This window comes from Halichoerus grypus, chromosome 10, assembly GCF_964656455.1.
Source record: "Halichoerus grypus chromosome 10, mHalGry1.hap1.1, whole genome shotgun sequence".
In the NCBI taxonomy this organism is placed as follows: Eukaryota; Metazoa; Chordata; class Mammalia; order Carnivora; family Phocidae; genus Halichoerus; species Halichoerus grypus.
In genome coordinates, this window is record NC_135721.1 from 109207239 (window position 1) to 109225770 (window position 18532).

General features: G+C 47.9%; 1 protein-coding gene across 8 annotated transcripts in view; it reads right to left on the reverse strand.

The window, feature by feature from the left end:
• Positions 1 to 776: 776 nt before the first annotated feature.
• The window catches only part of SMOX (spermine oxidase), a 48452-nt gene continuing 30696 nt past the window's right edge, over positions 777 to 18532 (reverse strand). For 3 of the 8 annotated variants that reach the window (XM_078056976.1, XM_078056978.1, XM_078056977.1), the window contains exons 4-9: positions 16728 to 16948; positions 16466 to 16661; positions 15556 to 16315; positions 14737 to 14897; positions 12787 to 12876; positions 11885 to 12345 (exon numbers count right to left, since the gene is read on the reverse strand). In XM_078056976.1, the coding sequence (XP_077913102.1) occupies positions 12208 to 12345; positions 12787 to 12876; positions 14737 to 14897; positions 15556 to 16315; positions 16466 to 16661; positions 16728 to 16948 (1566 nt within the window). In that variant the 3' untranslated portion in view covers positions 11885 to 12207. Of the gene's footprint in view, positions 1260 to 11884; positions 12346 to 12786; positions 12877 to 14736; positions 14898 to 15555; positions 16316 to 16465; positions 16662 to 16727; positions 16949 to 18532 lie in introns of those variants that run through there. The other 5 variants (XM_036093329.2, XM_036093332.2, XM_078056980.1 and 2 more) reach the window with 4 other exon arrangements.

The following is an 18532-nucleotide window of genomic DNA, read 5'->3' on the forward strand; positions in this document are numbered from 1 at the left end:
TCCATCACAAGTAGCTGGGTTAGGACATGAACATATGAATTTGTGGGGGACCCAATTCAGCCCATAGTAACCTCTTCTGGGGCAGGAGGGCAAGGTCACATGGCAAAGCCTGGGGTCATGGGGAGAAGGGAAGAACCCAAGGTCACTGTCATCATCTACCACAAGTAGCAACACCAATCTAGTTCTTGCCCTGAGCTAGAACAAACACTGGTCCAGACTGGAACACCCACTCCTCTGGCCTAGAACAAGGACCCCACCATCCCCAGCACTAGGTTTCCTGGTCTGTCACTGGGGCCCAGCTCACATTTTTTGTGAGAAGCAAATGATGCCCTGTTGTACATGTGCTTTGAAGAACAGAAAGAGTGATAAAGAGAGACTGTGGTTTTTGAAGCTAAACAGGGTACCATTCAGGCATAAAGGCAAGAGGCAGATATTTCCAAGCATGAATGAATGTTTCTTTTAAAACAGTACCTTTTTAAAAAGCCCAGTCAACGTAAACACAATGAAAAAGAACAAATCTGAAGCAAAAGGGGCGTACGACTAAAGTCACAGAGAACACTGTGAACAATTTTTAAGCAGTAAATGTTTAAACCATCACGAAAAGGCCAATTTTCTAAGAAAATATAAATCGCCAATATTGCATCAACCCCCAAAAAGTAGAAAACGTTCACAGAAAGTTAACCATAAAAGAAATTAACCATAAAAGAAAGTTAACCATAAAAGAAATTAAAACTTTGACTGCAAAGTTCTACTTCCAAAAAACCAAGTCCAACCAGTTTTGCAAGTAAGTTCTTTAAAACTCCAGAAAACAGATAATTAACATTCTATTCATACTTTTCCAATGTATATAGTAAAAAGATGCAAAGCTACCCAAATTATTTTAAAAGCCCAAGAGGGGAAGAAAAAAAGCCCTGGAAAGCCCAAGACAAAAAAAAAATCTTAGGTCACTTGTGAACATAGATACAAAAGCCTAAACAAATATTTGTGCATGAAATCCAGCAACATATTAAAGTAATACTATGTCATGACCAGTGTGATAGATTGTATTATAATTATGACAACATCTGCTGCCCAACTTGCTGGGCACTTTTCTGCAGGAGGATTCTATGCCTATTCACCGACATCAAACTTAGCCACTGATTGGCTTTGACCAATGAAATGTGAATCGAAGTAACATATGCCACTCCTGAGTAGAAATGTTAAGATGTTTCAGTATCTCTCTTTTCCATCTACCACGAGATGCTCCATCAACGTGGGTCCTAGAATTAAGAAGACATGAAATCAATCCTTGGTGCTCACATGACATGAGCAATAAATAAACTTCTGTTGTAATTCACTAAGATTTCGGGATTGTTTGATACCAGAGCAGAATTTAGCTTAAGCTGACTAATACAACAAGGTAAAGACTGTCCCCAAGAGGGGCGCCTGGGTGGCTCAGTCGTTAAGCGTCTGCCTTCGGCTCAGGTCATGATCCCGGGGTCCTGGGATCGAGTCTCGCATCGGGTTCCCTGCTCAGTGGGAAGCCTGCTTCTCCCTCTCCCACTTCCCCTGCTTGTGTACCTTCTCTCGCTGTGTCTCTCTCCGTCAAATAAATTAATAAAATCTTTAAAAAAAAGACTGTCCCCAAGATACAAGGAAAATATTAGAAATATTAATGTAATTAACATATTAACAGATAAAAGGAGAAAAACCCTATGATAATCTCCAATAGATACAGAAAAAGCGTTTGATAAAATTCAATATTCATTCATAATAAAACAGTTATGAACTAGATATAGAAGGGAATTTCTTTAACCTGATCAAAGGTATCCACCAGAAACCAAAAACAAATAGCGTACTTATTAGAAACTTCAGAAGCATTCCCATTAAAGTCAGAAACAAGGCTATGATCCTCCTATCACTGCTTTACTCAACATTGTACCGGTAGCTATACTAATGCAATAAGAAAAGAGAAAAAGAAACAACAGGTACATTGACGGTAAAGAAACAAGGCTACCTAACTTTGCAAGTAATATGATCTTCTACCCGGAAAACCGAAGAAAAATAACTGACAAATAATTGAAACTAATAAAAGAGTTTGCAATGTAGCCAAGTATAAACCAATATTCAAAAACAAATAGCCCTCTTATTCCCCGGCAATAATCATTTGATGACATTTCAAATCAGTGGGGAAAGGGTGGGTCATGCAACAAGTAATATTGGGACGACCAGCCGACAATGAGAAATAAGCGTAAACCCACATCCCTGCCTCATACCACAAGTCCACTGAAGATCTAAAGATATAAAATAAAAGTTTAAGAATTATTTAAAAAACATAGAATACTAGCTTTGTGACTTGGGATAGAAATGCATATTCTTAAATAGGTTATAAAAAGCACAAAATTGATGGGATGCCTGGGTGGCTCAGTCAGTTACGTGTCCGACTCTTGGTTTCAGCTCAGGTCATGATCTCGTGGTCATGGGATCAAGCCCCGAGTTGGGCTCTGTGCTGAGCATGGAGCCTGTTTTAGATTCTGTCTCTCTTCTCCCTCTGCCCTTCCCCCTCCTACTTGCACTCTCTCTCTCTAAAAACAAAACAAAACAAAACAAAAAAAGAAAACGTTGATAAGTTTGTTCATTTCTGAGTGTAAAGCTTTTATATGTGAAAAGACTCCATAAACAATGCAGCTGACTGGAAGAAAATATTTGTAATTCCTATCACGGACAAAAAGACTATTATCCTTAATATATTTTTTTAAGCTCCTACAAATCACTAAGAAAAAGACGATACCAGAAATGTGGGCTAAGGGATAGGACAGACAACCCACAGGGGGAAAAAAAAACCCAAATGTCTAATAATCATAAGAAAAAATATCACTAGTTGGGAAATGCAATTAAAACAAAAATAAGACACCTGGTTTTACCTACCTGATGACAAAAAAAAAAAAACAACACAAATTTTTCATTACACTGAGTGATGGCAAAATTGCATAAATACAAGTGTTCTCATACCCCATTTGTGGGAGTATAAATTTGGTAAACCTCTTTTCAGGATAATGTGGCAGTGTCTTCCAAAACTGAAAATACTCTGCCCCATGATCCAGGGACCTTTACACATGTGCATACAGGGGCATTGCCTATGGTTATTGCAGCATCGTTTATAATAACGAATAACTAGAAACAACAAAACGTCCATCCTTGGTAAAGTGGATACTTAAATGAAGTATGGTCATACAATGAAATGCTATCTATCAGCTAAAAGGAATACATGAGATACATAATTTAAGCAGAGCGTTCTCCTTTTGTTGTGTGAACAAAAAGCAAATTGAAAGAGAATATGTACAGGGCAATTCCATTTATCTAAAAATACATGAACATACAAAACACAATATAATTTACATTCACATTATTATGGATGTAGAAATCGATTTTTATATTTTGGTAGGACAAACACCAAATCCTTAAGGGGGGGATCAGAATTAAGGAAATGATCACAGGAAACTCTAGCTTTGTCTGTAAAGTTCCTTTATTTTCAGGAGAATATTTTCACAACTAGTTATGTCATTAAAAATTACTTTTTAAAAACCTGAGAATTTTACACCAGTTCTATTATTACCTTCATCCACATAATAAACTTTTTTTGCACCCTTATTAAATACTTGGGTGCTATGGGGATACAAAGGTGCAATCTCTGTGAACCACCTAAGACACATGGTCACATTATTAGCAAACAAGACAAGTACAGTGAAGAAGTACAGTAAAGAAGAAAACTGCAGTGCTTTGGGAATTCAGAAGACAGAAATTGACCAGAAGGGGTAGGGAGTTATAGATAAGACAGTAACCTCACCAGAAAACCTCATTAAAGGGGATTACCTGGATGCTGAGTCTGAAAGCTTTGGCAGCTTGAGAGAAACTCTTGAGAGAACCAAGAGAGAAATGACACCTTCTTCTAGGGAAACACAATTCTAAAAACAGCAGATTACTCATCAGAATCATGGAAGCCAGAAGAAAAGCACAGCATTTAAGTGCTGAAAGAAAAGAGCTGCCCATCAGAATCTTACCTCCAGTGGAAATACCCTTCAGGAATGAAGGGGATGGGAGGCGGCTAGAATGAACCATGTGGTGAGGAAGACATCCCTAAGAATTCTCACTTAATACAGACACAGATAGTTACATATTAAAATACCCACAGATATGTATATAGACATGGTTGGTATACACATAGCTCTGTCAGCTGAGAGAGCCTAGAAGCAGCATCACCCCCATAGCAACAAGCACACCTAATACCCAAACCTTGGTTTCTAACACCATCCCCTATCAAAAGGAGCTAGGGTTGCATCAAGCAATGGCCGCTTCTCAATGTCCACAATAGCCAAACTGTGGAAAGAGCCCAGACGTCCATCAACAGATGAATGGATAAAGAAGATGTGGTGTAGATATATACAATGGAATATTATGCAGCCATCAAAAAAAACCCAAAATCTTGCCATTTGCAATGACGTGGATGGAACTAGAGGGTATTATGCTGAGCAAAATAAGTCAATCAGAGAAAGACAAGTATCATATGATCTCACTGATATGAGGAATTCTTAATCTCAGGAAACAAACTGAGGGTTGCTGGAGTGGTGGGTGGGGTGGGAGGGATGGGGTGGCTGGGTGATGGACACTGGGGAGGGTATGTGCTATGGTGAGCGCTGTGAATTGTGTAAGACTGATGAATCACAGACCTGTACCTCTGAAACAAATAAGACATTATATGTTTAAAAAGAAGAAGAAGAAGATAGTAGGAAGGGAAAAAATGAAGGGGAGGAAATCGGAGGGGGAGACGAACCATGAGAGACTATGGACTCTGAGAAACAAACTGAGGGGTTTAGAGGGGAGTGGAGTGGGGGATGGGTTAGCCCGGTGATGGGTATTAAGGAGGGCACGTACTGCATGGAGCACTGGGTGTTATACACAAACAATGAATCATGGAACACTACATCAAAAACTAATGACGTAATGTATGGTGACTAACATAACATAATAAAATAAAATTTAAAAAAATAAATAAAATAAATAAATAAATAAAAGTAAAAAAAAAAAAAAGAAATGGCTGCTTCTATGACTGGGGCAGGACATAGACAAGCTGAGCCTGGAACATCTTGTAGTGCCAAAAAGTAAAGAACTGTTCAAAAAAAGAAACACACACACAAACACACACAAATGTCAAAGGGACATAGGAGCCAACTGAAAGAGTTCCCAATGGTCAAAGCTGGAAAAATTTAATAACAAAACTAAGTAGTATTGGATAATCCAAAGTGTAAAGTAAATATCCATGAGTCCATTCTGATACATAGAAATGACTGAATAAATTAATAAAGGGCTGGGGGAGAGGGGAAAGAATTCTCCTATGCAGAAGAATTCTAACAGATTAAGGTAGATACTCTAAAGGAGGGGAGCATAAATAACTCTTATCTGTGGCTGCCCATAGTGACTTCCTTCCAAAGACTGGGACATGGAAAGGGGGAAAGAATAACTTTACAGTGCAGAAACCCGACCAACACCACCTCTGTCAAGTGAGCAAGGTCAATATCAACAGTCATAAATCCTGTTGGTGGTGTGTGCCCTTGATATGATGAGATGGAATGGCACTTGACTTCTGTGGTTTTCCTCCCCCAAATCTATAACCCCAGTCTAGTCATGAGAAAAACATCAGACAAATTCCAGTAGAGGGGCATCCTACAATATACCTGACTGCACTCAAGACTGATAACCTTGTCAAAAACAAGCAGAGTCAGAGAAAATGTCGCAACCAAGAGGAACCTAAGGAAACATGACAACTAAATGTAACGTAGTATCCTGGGTGGCATTCTGGAACAGAAGAAGGACATTAGGTAAAAACTAAAGAAATCTGAGTCAACTATAGACTTTTGTGAACGATAACCCACCATCATTGGTTCATCAGTTGTAATAAACATATGGTATTAATGTAAGATGTTAATAATACGGAAAATGGTTGGAGGCAGGGGACTCTATATATTTACATTTTCTTAAGTCTAAAACTGTTCTGAAACAATCTATTGACACCACGAAAAAAACTGATAGAACCGAAAGGATAAATACATAATCATAGTTAGATACTTCAACACTATTCTCTCAACAATTGCTGGAAATAGACAGAAAATCTGCAAGGACATAGAAGAAACCAATAATACCATCCACCAACAGGATCAAATCAACATCTATAGAACATTCCACCCAGCAATAGCAGAATACACATCCTTCGCAAGCCCCATAGATCATGTACCAAGACAGACCATATCCTGGACCATTAAACAAACTCAACAAATTTAAAAGGATTTAAATCATACAGTCCAACTTTGGGAAACAAATAAGTTCAATTTTTAATCTATTTAGTGAATGTATTTATTAAAGAATAATTAAATCTTTTTTAAGGCTGGCATACAAAAAGAAAGCACTAGGGGCGCCTGGGTGGCTCAGTCCTTAAGCGTCTGCCTCCGGCTCAGGTCATGATCTTAGGGTCCTGGGATCGAGCCCCGCATCAGGCTCCCTGCTCAGCTCCCTCTCCCACTTCCCCTGCTTGAGCTCTCTCTCTCTGTCAAATAAATAAATAATAATAATAAAAATAACAAAAGGAAAGCACTAAAAGTCTGATAGAGAAAGGGAAAGAGTGGGGAGAGGGAGAGAGGGAGGAAGGAATGAAATGTGGAGGGGTGGAAAGAGGGAGGGAGGGAGGGAGGGAGGGGGGAGGAAAGAAAGAAAATTTTATCTTGGGGCCAACAAGGTCTCTTTTTACTGTTAAGAATGAAAAATAAGTGATACTATAGAAGAAGTTACGATCTTATTTTATTCACTTATTCAATGTAAATTAAAGATACTTCCTGTGATTTGTTGGATGTTCTTGTTGAATTCAGAAAAGCCCACAGAGAATCCAGCACACACGTTCTCCCTGCAGCAAGGAGGCTGTAGTCCCATATGGCCAGCAGATGGCGCCAGAGGACTGCTTCAGACCATAAGTTTGCCCCCTGCTTCCAGACACCCTGGAGTCAGCCCCGGATCCTCCCCACCTCTCCTAGCCTTGGTGAGAAGGGGAGCCGGCCTAGCCCTTCCTGTGTCTCTCTCTCTCTGCAACTTAAGGATCCCCCCCAACAACCGCTAGGGTAAGGACAGTGAGAATGCAGAGAGAGCAAGTGTAGAAAATGCTAGCGTGAAACTTGGCTGAAAGGAAGGCAAGGGAAGGCGGTAGAAAGAGGACGGGACGCTGGGAAAGACAAGGGCATCTTGAAATGTGGATGGGAAGGATGGAGTAGAGAGAAGGGGGAGAGGAAAGGATGAGGGAAGGTCCCTGAGTTTGGGGCATGAGATGCACAAGTGGAGAGTCACATACTTCCTTTGGGGGGGGGGGACGGGGGCAGTCCCAATCAGGATGGGTGTGAAGACTAGCTATTTGTAGATTTGGCAGGGAAGTGGCCTCCAGTGGGTTCTACAGAGACTGTGAAACAGGAGACATTGTTGTCTGTTGACAGTGAGGAGACAGGGGCTTCAGAGGATGAAGGGGGAGAGCTGACAGGGGAAACCCGGGCAGGGGGGGTTCTCAAAATTGCTCAAATACTGAGCTCACTGTAATAAAATATGCTGGCATTTTGCATCTTCTAACAGAGAGCCAGGTTTTGAAAAATCAGTGCCTGCAAAATCAGTGTTCAATAGCCACTTCCAGATTCATGAGAGGCGAGACCAGCTCTTGTATCCACATCTCCTGTTAAACAGTATGAAGCTGGGCTTGTGACCAGCCCCTTCCCTTCTTCTATTACATGCCTACCATGCGCTTAGATGTCCTGGATGCCACCTTAGTAGGGCCACAATTCCTCCCATCTGTTGAGATTTGATTACCCTACACCAATCAGGAGTAGCCTCAACATTATGAGAAAGCATGTAACTCTACCATTATGTTTGGCAGACCATTCATTAAATAGGCGGTTTCTAGAACTGAGCCAGCAGCCCACCTCGCTCTGCACCTTGGGGTTACCCTTGTGCTCATCTCAACAGGCCCAAGTAAATGCAGGGTGGCTCAAACCAGAAATGCTTCTCTCCTACATTGGTTTGTGGGCGGCGCAGACATTCCACGAGGCTCCCACGAAGTAGGAGCTAACTGCTAACCTGTCCCATACCGGCAAAGGTGGGAAGACACAGTACTTGCCACATACCCTGGGAAGGAACATTTCTGAGGCTTCCACCAGACCACAGCTGAATACCTTGCTCATGGATCCACCGATGCCCACAGCACAAGACACCAATACAACCATCCTCCTAGAATCCCGTGCCAGAGGAGAAATTTCCTCTCAAGTGACTTTCTATGGGGGATAGGAACTGTTTAGCAGGCGTTGACGTGGGTGGTGGCCTGTGCATGCCACGTTTGGCACCCCTGGTAGAGTCCTCTGAGTGTCCCTCAATGCCAAGGCTGCCTCAGAGCCCTAGTCACAACAAGGAACTCATCCTCTGTTCCTGGCACATCTAGTCTGTCTTGCTTCTGAATGGCCCTTGCTTCTATCTGCTTCACATCTGTTTGTGGACCTGCAAACCATAAATGCTCCCCACGTTATGTGATTGTTTGATGTGGAGGTGGCACCCTGGAAGGCTGTGGCCAACTCTCCAGGGCCACCCCTCCCGCACCTGTCCCCACCTTCCTCCCAGGGCTTCTCTCTCCCTTTCAGATGGCATGGTCTCCAAGCTGCGTGGCCCTGAACAGTCCCACGCTGTTCTGGGACCCTCGATCTCCTCCGCTGCGAAACAGTCCCCGCCTCCCTCACATGGCTGCCAATGCCCAGATGGGGGGACATAGGCAAGGGGTCCAATAAAGGTGACATACTAGTTAATGCAGGCCAGAGCTTATCATCAGGCAGCCAGGGGGACATAAGTAGGTCCTTCCTCCCTTTATTTGCTCTCAGGATGCTTCATCTCTGCTGCAAGGAGGAAATTCACTGGGTCAACACAACCGTATATTTTGGGATGGGTGTCCTCAGATTCTTTTTTCAACTTCTTAAATTGAGTTATATCATATACACAGAAAAGTGCATAAATCTTCAGTGTATAACCCAATGCATTTTTACGAATGTCTATACCCATTCAACCACCATCCAGGTCAAGATACAGAACATTTCTGTAACCCAGAAAGCACCCCCATACTTCTTCCCAAGCACTACCCCTCCCCTCATATCTAACACTATAGTTTTGTAGGTTCTTGAACCTCATATTTTAAAAAAATCATACTGGGGCGCCCGGGTGGCTCAGTCATTAAGCATCTGCCTTCGGCTCAGGTCATGATCCCAGGGCCCTGGGATCAAGTCCCACATCGGGCTCCCTGCTCGGCGGGAAGCCTGCTTCTCCCTCTCCCACTCCCCCTGCTTGTGTTCCTGCTCTCGCTGCATCTCTCTCTGTCAAATAAATAAATAAAATCTTAAAAAAAAATCATACAGTATATAGCCTTGTGTCTGGCTTCTTTCACTCAACCTAATATTTTTGAGATGAACTGATGTTGCAAATATCAGCTTGCTTTTTCTATTGGTGCACAGTATTCCATTGTATGGATGTAGCACAGTTGGTTCTACTGCTGATGGACGCCTGAGCTGTCTCCAGTTTTTAGCCATCGCGAACTATGTTGCCATGAACGTCCTGGTACATATGTCTGGTGGGCTTATGCATTCATTTCCCTTGGGTGTATAGCCAGGAGTGGAAATGAAATGCTGGGGGGCCCATGCTAGCTTTAGTAGAATCTGCCACACAGTTTCCCAGGGCGGTGCAGCCATTTCCACTTTCTCCAGCAATGGCCTCAGATTTTTTTTTTTTTTTTCCCAGCACCAGCCTCTTCTTTTCAGTGCAATAAATAGAAAGAGCCTGCGATGTGGAGTCAGACCTCAGTGACCTTGGGGGCCATTACATAACTCTTACAGGATTTGTCTCCCCATGGGGATAAATCGCCCTCCCCAGCCTGAGTTGGCATCCATATCAAATTAAGAGACCCGTGTGCCCAGCATTCACAACTGACGCCGTGCCTGGCAGGTGGCTGGCTCTAAGTGAATATTCCCTCCTTCCCCCTTGCCCACACCTGAAGCTGCCCAACATGCAATCACAGAATAAATATTTATGGCCCTTTCACCCTCACAGAGCCCCTTAAAATTCCTCTGCCAGTGATCCTGAGCATCTGTTTATTACTTTCTTCCCCCATACTTATGTTTTAGGCCACTTCTATCCTCCCCACCTTAGTCAGTGGGGAAAATCTAGGACACGGGGAGGGTTCAGCGCACTGGGTCAGTGCCTCCCAAGGTGAAGTCAACAGACGGTGCTTCCTGCAAAGTAACTGTGGGCCAGGAAGGAGACACCCCCAACCCCCCCGGCCACAGTAAAGTCCAAATTTACATTGTCTGCATAAGCGCCGTTATGAAAGATCTCCAAGATACGTTACGTTAACTAAAACAAGCGAAATGCGGGATGGGATGAATACTTTGTCACTTTTGTGTAAAAAGGAGCGAGAAGGGCCCATATTTATATTGACATAGTGAAAATGGATGCCCAAGGCACTAAGAACATAGGCTGGGGGGAGCAGCCATGCTACTGGGGACAGGTGTGGGAGGAGATGGCCCCATGCGCCCTTTCATGACCTTTGAGCTTGCACCACATCAATAGAACCTCTTCTCAAAAAATGTTTATATACTTACAATTTTTTAAGTTATGTGTCAGGTGATGTGAGTCCCTGACACAAGCACCAGGCGGCCCCACCTTGGCAGAGCAAGGATGCCCATGCGCAGCGTGCGCGCGGTGGGTGGGCGTGCAGGGGCGTGCGTGTAAGCGGATGCAGGCAGGCCCGCGGGTAGGCCCGTCCACGTGGAGGGCAGCTCCATCATAACCACAGGCAACAGGGGGGAGCACGTAGGCATAGCAGAGCCGGGCCCTGCGCTTCTGAGAAGGGGGCCCAGCCTGAGTTCACACAGTCCGACCGGGGGGCCCACCTGGATGTGCACAACTTCCTCCACCTCCCAAATCCCTTAATTCTAGGCAATTCGAACTCTATCATTAGCAATCTGGAGTAAGAACATGACTGAATGTTCTTTAAGGTTCTGTGTGTGTGTGTGTCCGTGTGGTTGTATGTTGGTGTAAGGGTGCGGGGTGGTGTATCGTGTGGGAGTGAGTGTATGTGGGTGCGTGTGTGTGCTCACACGTGTATGTGCATGCATGTACGTGTGTGCGCGCGCACAGGTGAGTGTGTCTGTGGGCACGTGTGTGCAAGTGAGGGAGGGGAGTGTGTGTGTGTGTGCTTTCACTCAGCAAAAAAAAGCAGAAAGGACTAACGCCCCCAATAAGTGATAGGCCCCCGGAACACAGCAGGTGGCGACACGTAAGAACATCCCCCCAGAATGGCCAGACTATCCGCCTGCCCAGAAGTCAACAGCAGCCACCACCCCAAAGGCCAGACCTAGGGCCCCATGGCCAGGTGACACTCACTAATAATTAGTACATCTGAGCTTGACATGAAGCCACAACAGATGTCCCCTCCCGTGGAACTCACCTTCACTCCATGTGGCCATGCCACCCAGTAGGGCTCTGAGAGGTCCAGCAAAGGGCCAGTGGGCAGCCACAGGCCCATCCCGGAGGAGCTGAGCTGAGTAGTGAGGAGCCCTGATCCCTGAGGGGTCTCGCCGGCAGGAAGGCAAACAACCACAAACAGACTGAGGTGAGGGGTTACTCCTTCCAGTAAGAGCTGATACCTTACCTCCGGGGGGCACAGCCAGGTCACAGCCCTCCCACCATCCCCTCACTCAAAAAGGATGAGCTAAAAAAAAAAAAAAAAACAACTAGAGACACACATACACGTAAAGAGGCTGAGGTAAACGGAAGAAGAGAGAGAAGCTGAGGAGCATGGGAAGGGCAAGCCTCTTTTATTATCCCAAAATGCAAAGTATTGAAGGCACTTACAATAACAAGGCAGGAGGGGAGGGGGGGTCAGAGCACAGAGGTAAATCAACGGGCCCCACCCTGGTCACCACCCGGCATGGAGAAAAGGAAAAGCTACAGGACCAGATCTGAAGCCAGTCCGGGTGGCTACCTCTACCAAAGATACAAATCCAGTCTACAGAGGATTAGAAAATGAGGAGCACACAGCAGCGAGGGGCAGGGCTGGTAGTCACAAGTTAGTGGCTCTGTAAGGAACACGCTCGGCAGTGAAGAGGGCCCTCAGGTCCCCTGCTGGAAGAGGTCCCGGTACATCTCGATGAGACGGGCGGCCTCGCGCTGGCCAGAGAGCAGAGCACCATGGGTGGTGGAGTAGTACTTGCGGTGAGTGGCCTCACCCGAGAACAGCACCTGCATGGGCTGGGCCAGGGGACGGGGAAGTGAGGGTGGAGGAGCGAGAAAGGCTGGGAGGCTACCTGTCTGCCCCCGGAAACCGCCCCCCCATCCACACTACAAGTCAGACAGCAGGTACTGCTGCTTCCGCGGGATGAGGAGTTGCCCGTCCCACCTGGCCACCTTCCCCTGCTTCTTCCCCAGACATCCAGGCCTCAGTTCTTTCTGCTCAGATGCTGTTAGGAGTCCTGGTTGGTTCTGCAGTCTCAGAGGCTCATTGTATCTCTTACAGTGAACTCAGGGCTAGTGGTTTAACCTCCTAAGCCTTGATTTTGTCACCTGCCAAATGGGTTTGTACCACCTGCTTCTGAGGGTGGCTGTAAGGATTAATTGAAATAATGTATCTAAAGCACTTAGAACCTGGAAGAACATAAGCACTCAATAAAGTTAGGCGGTAATTTAACAAACCTTTATGGAGCCCCTATTAGGGTCCAGGGACTGTTCTGAGCACTTGGAAGATAAAAGGTGACCGGGCCGCTGCTTTGAGGAGTTTCCTTGCTGGTGGGGAAGCCAGACACGAAACCCAATTACTAAACGGCGTCATGTGTGACATGATGGGTGTTTGGGCAAGGTGCCGAGAGCCCAGAAAAGAGGCCCACTGTAAGGGGGATCACACAAAGCTTCCCAGAGGACAGGATCTTTGGGCTCCTTCTCAGAAGATGCGAGGTAAACAAACAGGCAAAGGACGTTTCAGGAGGAAGGAAAAAATGGGGGCAAAAATGCATCAGAGCAAGGGACAGTGAAATATTTTGGTACAGCCAGGGCTCACCCTCGAGAAAGCAAGCTGTCTAGGTGGGGTCCAGGCAAAGAACAAATGCTTGCATCCCAAGCTTGAGCTGGGACTTAATCCCACTGTATCTCAACCTGAACGTACAAAGGCACCAACTGGGGACCCTGCAGTATGTTGTTTCTCATTCAGCAGGTCTAGGGGGTGCTGCGAGCCTGCATTTCTAAGGCGCTCCCCCATGAGGCTGACGCTGCTCGTCCACAGACCACGCACTTGGCATAGGGAAGCTTTAACCCACCAACAAGGAGCAGCCTGAAGAGGTAGTTGGGCTGGAGGAGGGCGGGGGGAGGCCTATTGTGGCAGAAGGCAAGCTGCCTCCTCCCACATCCATTCTCCTCTTTCTCCTCAGTCACAGAGCCCTGATTTTTAACCGGCTTCATTGCCATCCAGAATGAAAAAAAAAAAAAAAAGATACCTCCCAACCTCTTTTGCAGCTGCTATAGGCATGTGACTTAGTTCTGGCCAATCAGCTCCAAGGGCACTGTTGCTTAGAGGCAAGTCTTGGGGCGGGGGGTGTTCCCCTCTTTTGCCTCCTCTGCCTGTCACAGCCTCGCAGCCCTCTAGAACCACAAGGTGGCCTGGAAGATGGAGCCAGGTGCCAGTGACGTTGGGTCCTGATACCTACCTCTGGATTTCCCCTTGTCTGATAGAAGGAAACTCTGTGTGGTTTTTAAGCCCCAGTTATTTTCATGTTGTTTCGCTTTGTGCTGTAGGCGCTAGTCCTAACTGATGCCGGTGACAAGAGAAGGTTTGGTTTTTAGGAGGGCGACTGTGGCAGCAGGAAGGGCCTCTTCCCCCTCCCGCTGGGCACAGCCAGGCCACGCACAACACCCGCTGGAAATCTTCACCACTTACACCAAAGAATTGTTCTAAATATAATTCTGTTCGGGTTTGAACATTTATCGTACGTGTGCGCTTGCTGGGGGAAACTCGAAATCCACTTTGTAAGACCAGAAATATATACAATTGTTTCTCTCAGATTTATTCTTTTTCTCTATGATTTATTATATAGTTGATATAATTTGGGGGAGGGTCAGTATTCTCAATTTTATTTTCTGAAACATATCAGGCAAAAGAAGTAAATAAACCATGTTGGGGAAACTTACTCCTGTGGAATCAGTGCTGTCCAAGAGAACTTTCCACGGTGAGAGAAATGCTTTATGGCTGCTACAGAACCCCACACAGCAACACTAGGCACACGTGCCTATCAAACTTGGGAAACGTGGCCAGTGCAACCAAGGAACTAGATATTTAACGCATTAATTTCAATTTGAATTAGTTCATTTCAATGAAATGTGGCTAATGGCTACCATATCGGACAGCAGAGCATGGAATGGCTCAGCTTCTACCAGCTCAATAAAGCGTTTAACATGTCAATTTTGATCCTAACTTTTCTTCCAGATGTTAAGTGCACATGTCCTTGTTTTCTCCTTCATCACAGGAGCTACTCCAACCGTCTCCGCTTCGCACCCCTCGGTGAGCACCGCCCGCCCTCCGCCCGCCAACCAAGCCCGCACCCAAAACACCTGCCCCCGGCCCCCCGGCCCTCCTCAGCCTGCACCCACGCTCACCGCCATCTTGGAGCTCTCGGTGTACGGCAGGGGCTTGGCCAGCTTCTCCACGTCTGCCCCACTAGAGCCCACCTGCGTGTACGAATAGGAGCCTCGGAAGTAGGGGTTGCTGCCCCAGGCCGAGCGCAGGATTCGCCGAGGTTTTGGAATGTTGGGGTTCCCTGTTGGGGAGTTGGAAGAGCCAAGGGGAAGGAAGATAAGAAATGGCTAGACACAGAAGACACCCCTGAGCAGGCTACTGCCAGCCCACGGCCGGGCAGGCATGGAAGACGCAGCAGGAAGGACGGATGCTGGGTGCTCCAGCTATTTACCCCCGCAGCGCCTCCTTGTGGACACCCCCGGCAAAACAGCTCATCCCTCCGGGGTCCTAATTTTCCCGTATGAAAAAATACTCCAGATCATCAAGTCTCCCCTTCCCACTTCAGGGGTTCTCGTGAGGCCCTTCTGGGGTAGTGGATGAAAAAAATGTTCAACTAAAAGAATCAGCGAGTGAAACGCTAATGCATCTCCTAACAGGACAGTATGAGTAGGAAATGGGCAATCTGAGGTTTGGGGGTGATACCCGAGTTTTTTACCATCAGCCCTCAGAAGAAACACAGCGCCCAAGGTTCTGAGTGTTTCAAGTTCCAGAGGGGGGCTGCGGGGAGGAGGCCGCAATCTGGGAGCCCGGGCGCCGTGCGGCGGCTCTCCCAGTGGGCGCGCCCCTCGGCTGGCAGGATCAGGGGCTGCGGAGAGCTACTGCTGGGGCAGGAGAGGCAGAGGGTGGGGCAGCGGGCGGGGGGGGGGGCACAGGCGGAGGCCGGAGGCGCGGGGACACACCTGTGAACTGCCGCAGCATCTCTGTGCAGATCTCGGCCACCGCCTCGTCGTCGCACTTCTCCATGACGAGGGCCTCCTCCCCGCAGATCCAGCCGCTCAGCACGTGGCCGTAGCGCTCGGGCGGGTAGAGGACATCGAAGCCACAGATCTTGCGGTACCAGAGCTCGGGCGGGTAGGTGAGGGTACGGCTCTCCGCCTCGTCCTCCCACACAAACTGTAGGCTGTTGCACTCGGGGCCCCAGAAGGGCTCCTCAAATTCCAGAAAGATCTTGTCGGTGGTGCCGATGCCCAGGCGGTGGATGGCAGCCACCTTCTCGGCGGGCAGGCCTGGCCGGAAGAAGCTGGTGTACTGCCTCTTGAGCACGCCCAGCGACACGGTCACGATCACGTGGTCCGCCGGGATCACCTCGCAGTCCTCACACTCCACCAGCACCGGCCACTGCTTGTCCTCATCCCGCCCATCCCCCCGGGGCTCCTCTCCCCCCTGGCCGCCCTCCCCGGCGTCATGGTTGTGGTCACCTTCGCCGCGGGGCTCAATCTCAGGGCCCCGGGGGCGGGCCGAGGCCTGGTCCCAGTGCACACAACGGACGGGTTTCCCCAGCTGGATGACATGGGTGGGGATGCCCTCGGCCAGCAGCTCCACAACCCGCATGAAGCCCGAAGGGATGATGTGGTGGGCCCCGGGGATCTCGGTCCACTCCCCGAAGGCGCTCAGGGACACCTCGTCCATGCTGTGGGAGCTACTCTCACAGCTCTCCACCTGTGGGAAGAGCCAGAGAGGAGCTAGGTGACCACCAGGGCCGGGCAGGGCTCGTAACAGGACCTCAAAGTAGTGCCATCCTGCTTGGACCCAGACTCCCCAGAATCGGTCTTCCTCCCACCAGCACCTGCTCTGAGTGGACAAGGATACCTTCAGGTACTGCTGGATCATGGCGAGCTTCAGGCGCTTGGTGGCCTCTGGGTCCTCAGGGTCATCCCTGATGCGGTTGCGCACCTCCTCCCGGGTGAACACCCCCACACTGTTCTGACTCTCAGCATTGACTGGTTTACCATGCCGGAAGAACTCCTGGGTCAAGTTATAGACCTGCCAGAGAGACCCCAGGAGACTGAAAACACACTCCCTCATCCCACCTCCATTTCAGACCAAAGAACCCCAACTCAAAAGTCCCCACCTTCCAAGTGTTCCCAGATACACTGAGCTCACGGCTCCTCTTGCTTGGTGAATCAACGTGGCACTGGGTGCCACACTCAGGCTGCACCAACAGGGCCAATGTTCAGGCTGACAAGTTGCCCCGGGGCAGCCAGCCTCCTTGCTTCCAGATGGCCCTCTAAGACCCCCTGGGTCTGTGAGGGAGAGGGAGGGAGCCCTGGAGGCTCTCGTGCTGGGCCCTTGCTGAAAACAAAGCAAAATGTTTGGTGCCCAGTGGGAAAGGAACCGCCCCCGCCCAGGGCGCTATGTGGCCAAGCAGACCAACCATGGGGGAACCCAGGTCTGCACACATTTCCTTCTTCCCAGAACCAAATGCGCAAACCCTTTCCCTGCAACTGCTGCCCAAGTGTATCTGCTTCACCCTCTCCCAGGAGGGAGAGTCTGGAACTGTGGCCCGGCCAGTGTTTGTGGGGGAGAGGGAGCAGAAGGAGCCCTGAAATCTGACCTTCCAGGAGACCCGCCCTGGCCCTGCTCGGGTCCACACAAAGTGCCCCTTTTACTGTGGAACCCAGACTTGTTTAAGCAAGATGGCCATGTTGGGGCAGGATGTGTGGTGGGGAGGGAGGCCCCAGTATGCCGAGGAACAAAAATACATTTCACAGGCATATTTTGACAAGAACTCCAACCCATACCTTATCAACAGAAAGCAACAAACAGTCCCTTGGAGCCCAGTCCTATTGCGTCCCCTGCCTGCCCGGCACATAACTCCCACCAAACACTGGGCTAGTCTCCCTGAGGAAAGGAAGCTAGTCCTGGGTCAGGCATGGCATCCCCGGAAGGCCAAGTCCGAGCCCCAACATTCACTCAACAAACAGTTACTGGGCTGTACCCAACACAGATTATAATCATGAGCAAGAAAGAGAGTCCCCTGCCCTCGCTCAGATTGGGGAGATATCATAACTGAGCTGTTTCTACATGATGCGCTGTGATCGGGAAGAACCCAGAGGTTGTGAGATCAACCCAGATGACCTTGGCGAGTTGGCAGTGAGAGAGAGAGGAAAAGATGAGGGAGAGGTGAGAGAATGTAAGTGGCTCGGGCTTGCCGAAATGGGCAGCAAGGAAAGAGAAAGTTACAAGAGATGACTTTGAAAAGGCAGGCAGGGGCGGGGCATGAGGGACTAAGAGTCATGTCAAGGACTCTGGACACTAGCATCACTGAAGGGTTGTGAGCATGAGCACACGCCCACTCTCCCTCCCAGGACACTGGCACATGTGGGCTCCTTGGCCAAACATCTGTGGCTGGTGTCAATTAGTGGTTTGTTTCCCCTCCTAAAGTGAGTTTGAATTTGGTCAGCGCACATTCATGGGAATGATGTCTGCCCTGTAACCCAGCCCTGGTACAGGGCCCTGGGCTGCTCAGTAGAGGAAGGAAGGTGACGCTGCCCATCCCCCACCATCCCACTCAAGAGAAAAACCTCCCCATGAGCTAGAAATATGAATTAAACATGTCTCTGAAGTATACAATATAAAGAAGAAAATGAGTTAAATTGTTTGCTTTTCCTCCGTGCAGTCACAAGATGCTGGGCATTTGGCCTTAACTGGAGTCCTCAGCAAATTCCTCACCCAGTACCACTGCCAAGGAGTCAGGCTTTCGGCTTGCCTCCTCCTCCCTGAGTTTTTTTCCTCTGGTGATAAGCAACATGGTAGCCAGTCCTTAGCTTATGTTGACTAAAGGCCGAAATGTGCAGCTGGGAGTGATAAATTTAGTCCATCTACATGATTCTTTGTGTCAACCACCAACTGGGACAGCCTTCACTGAACATGGGT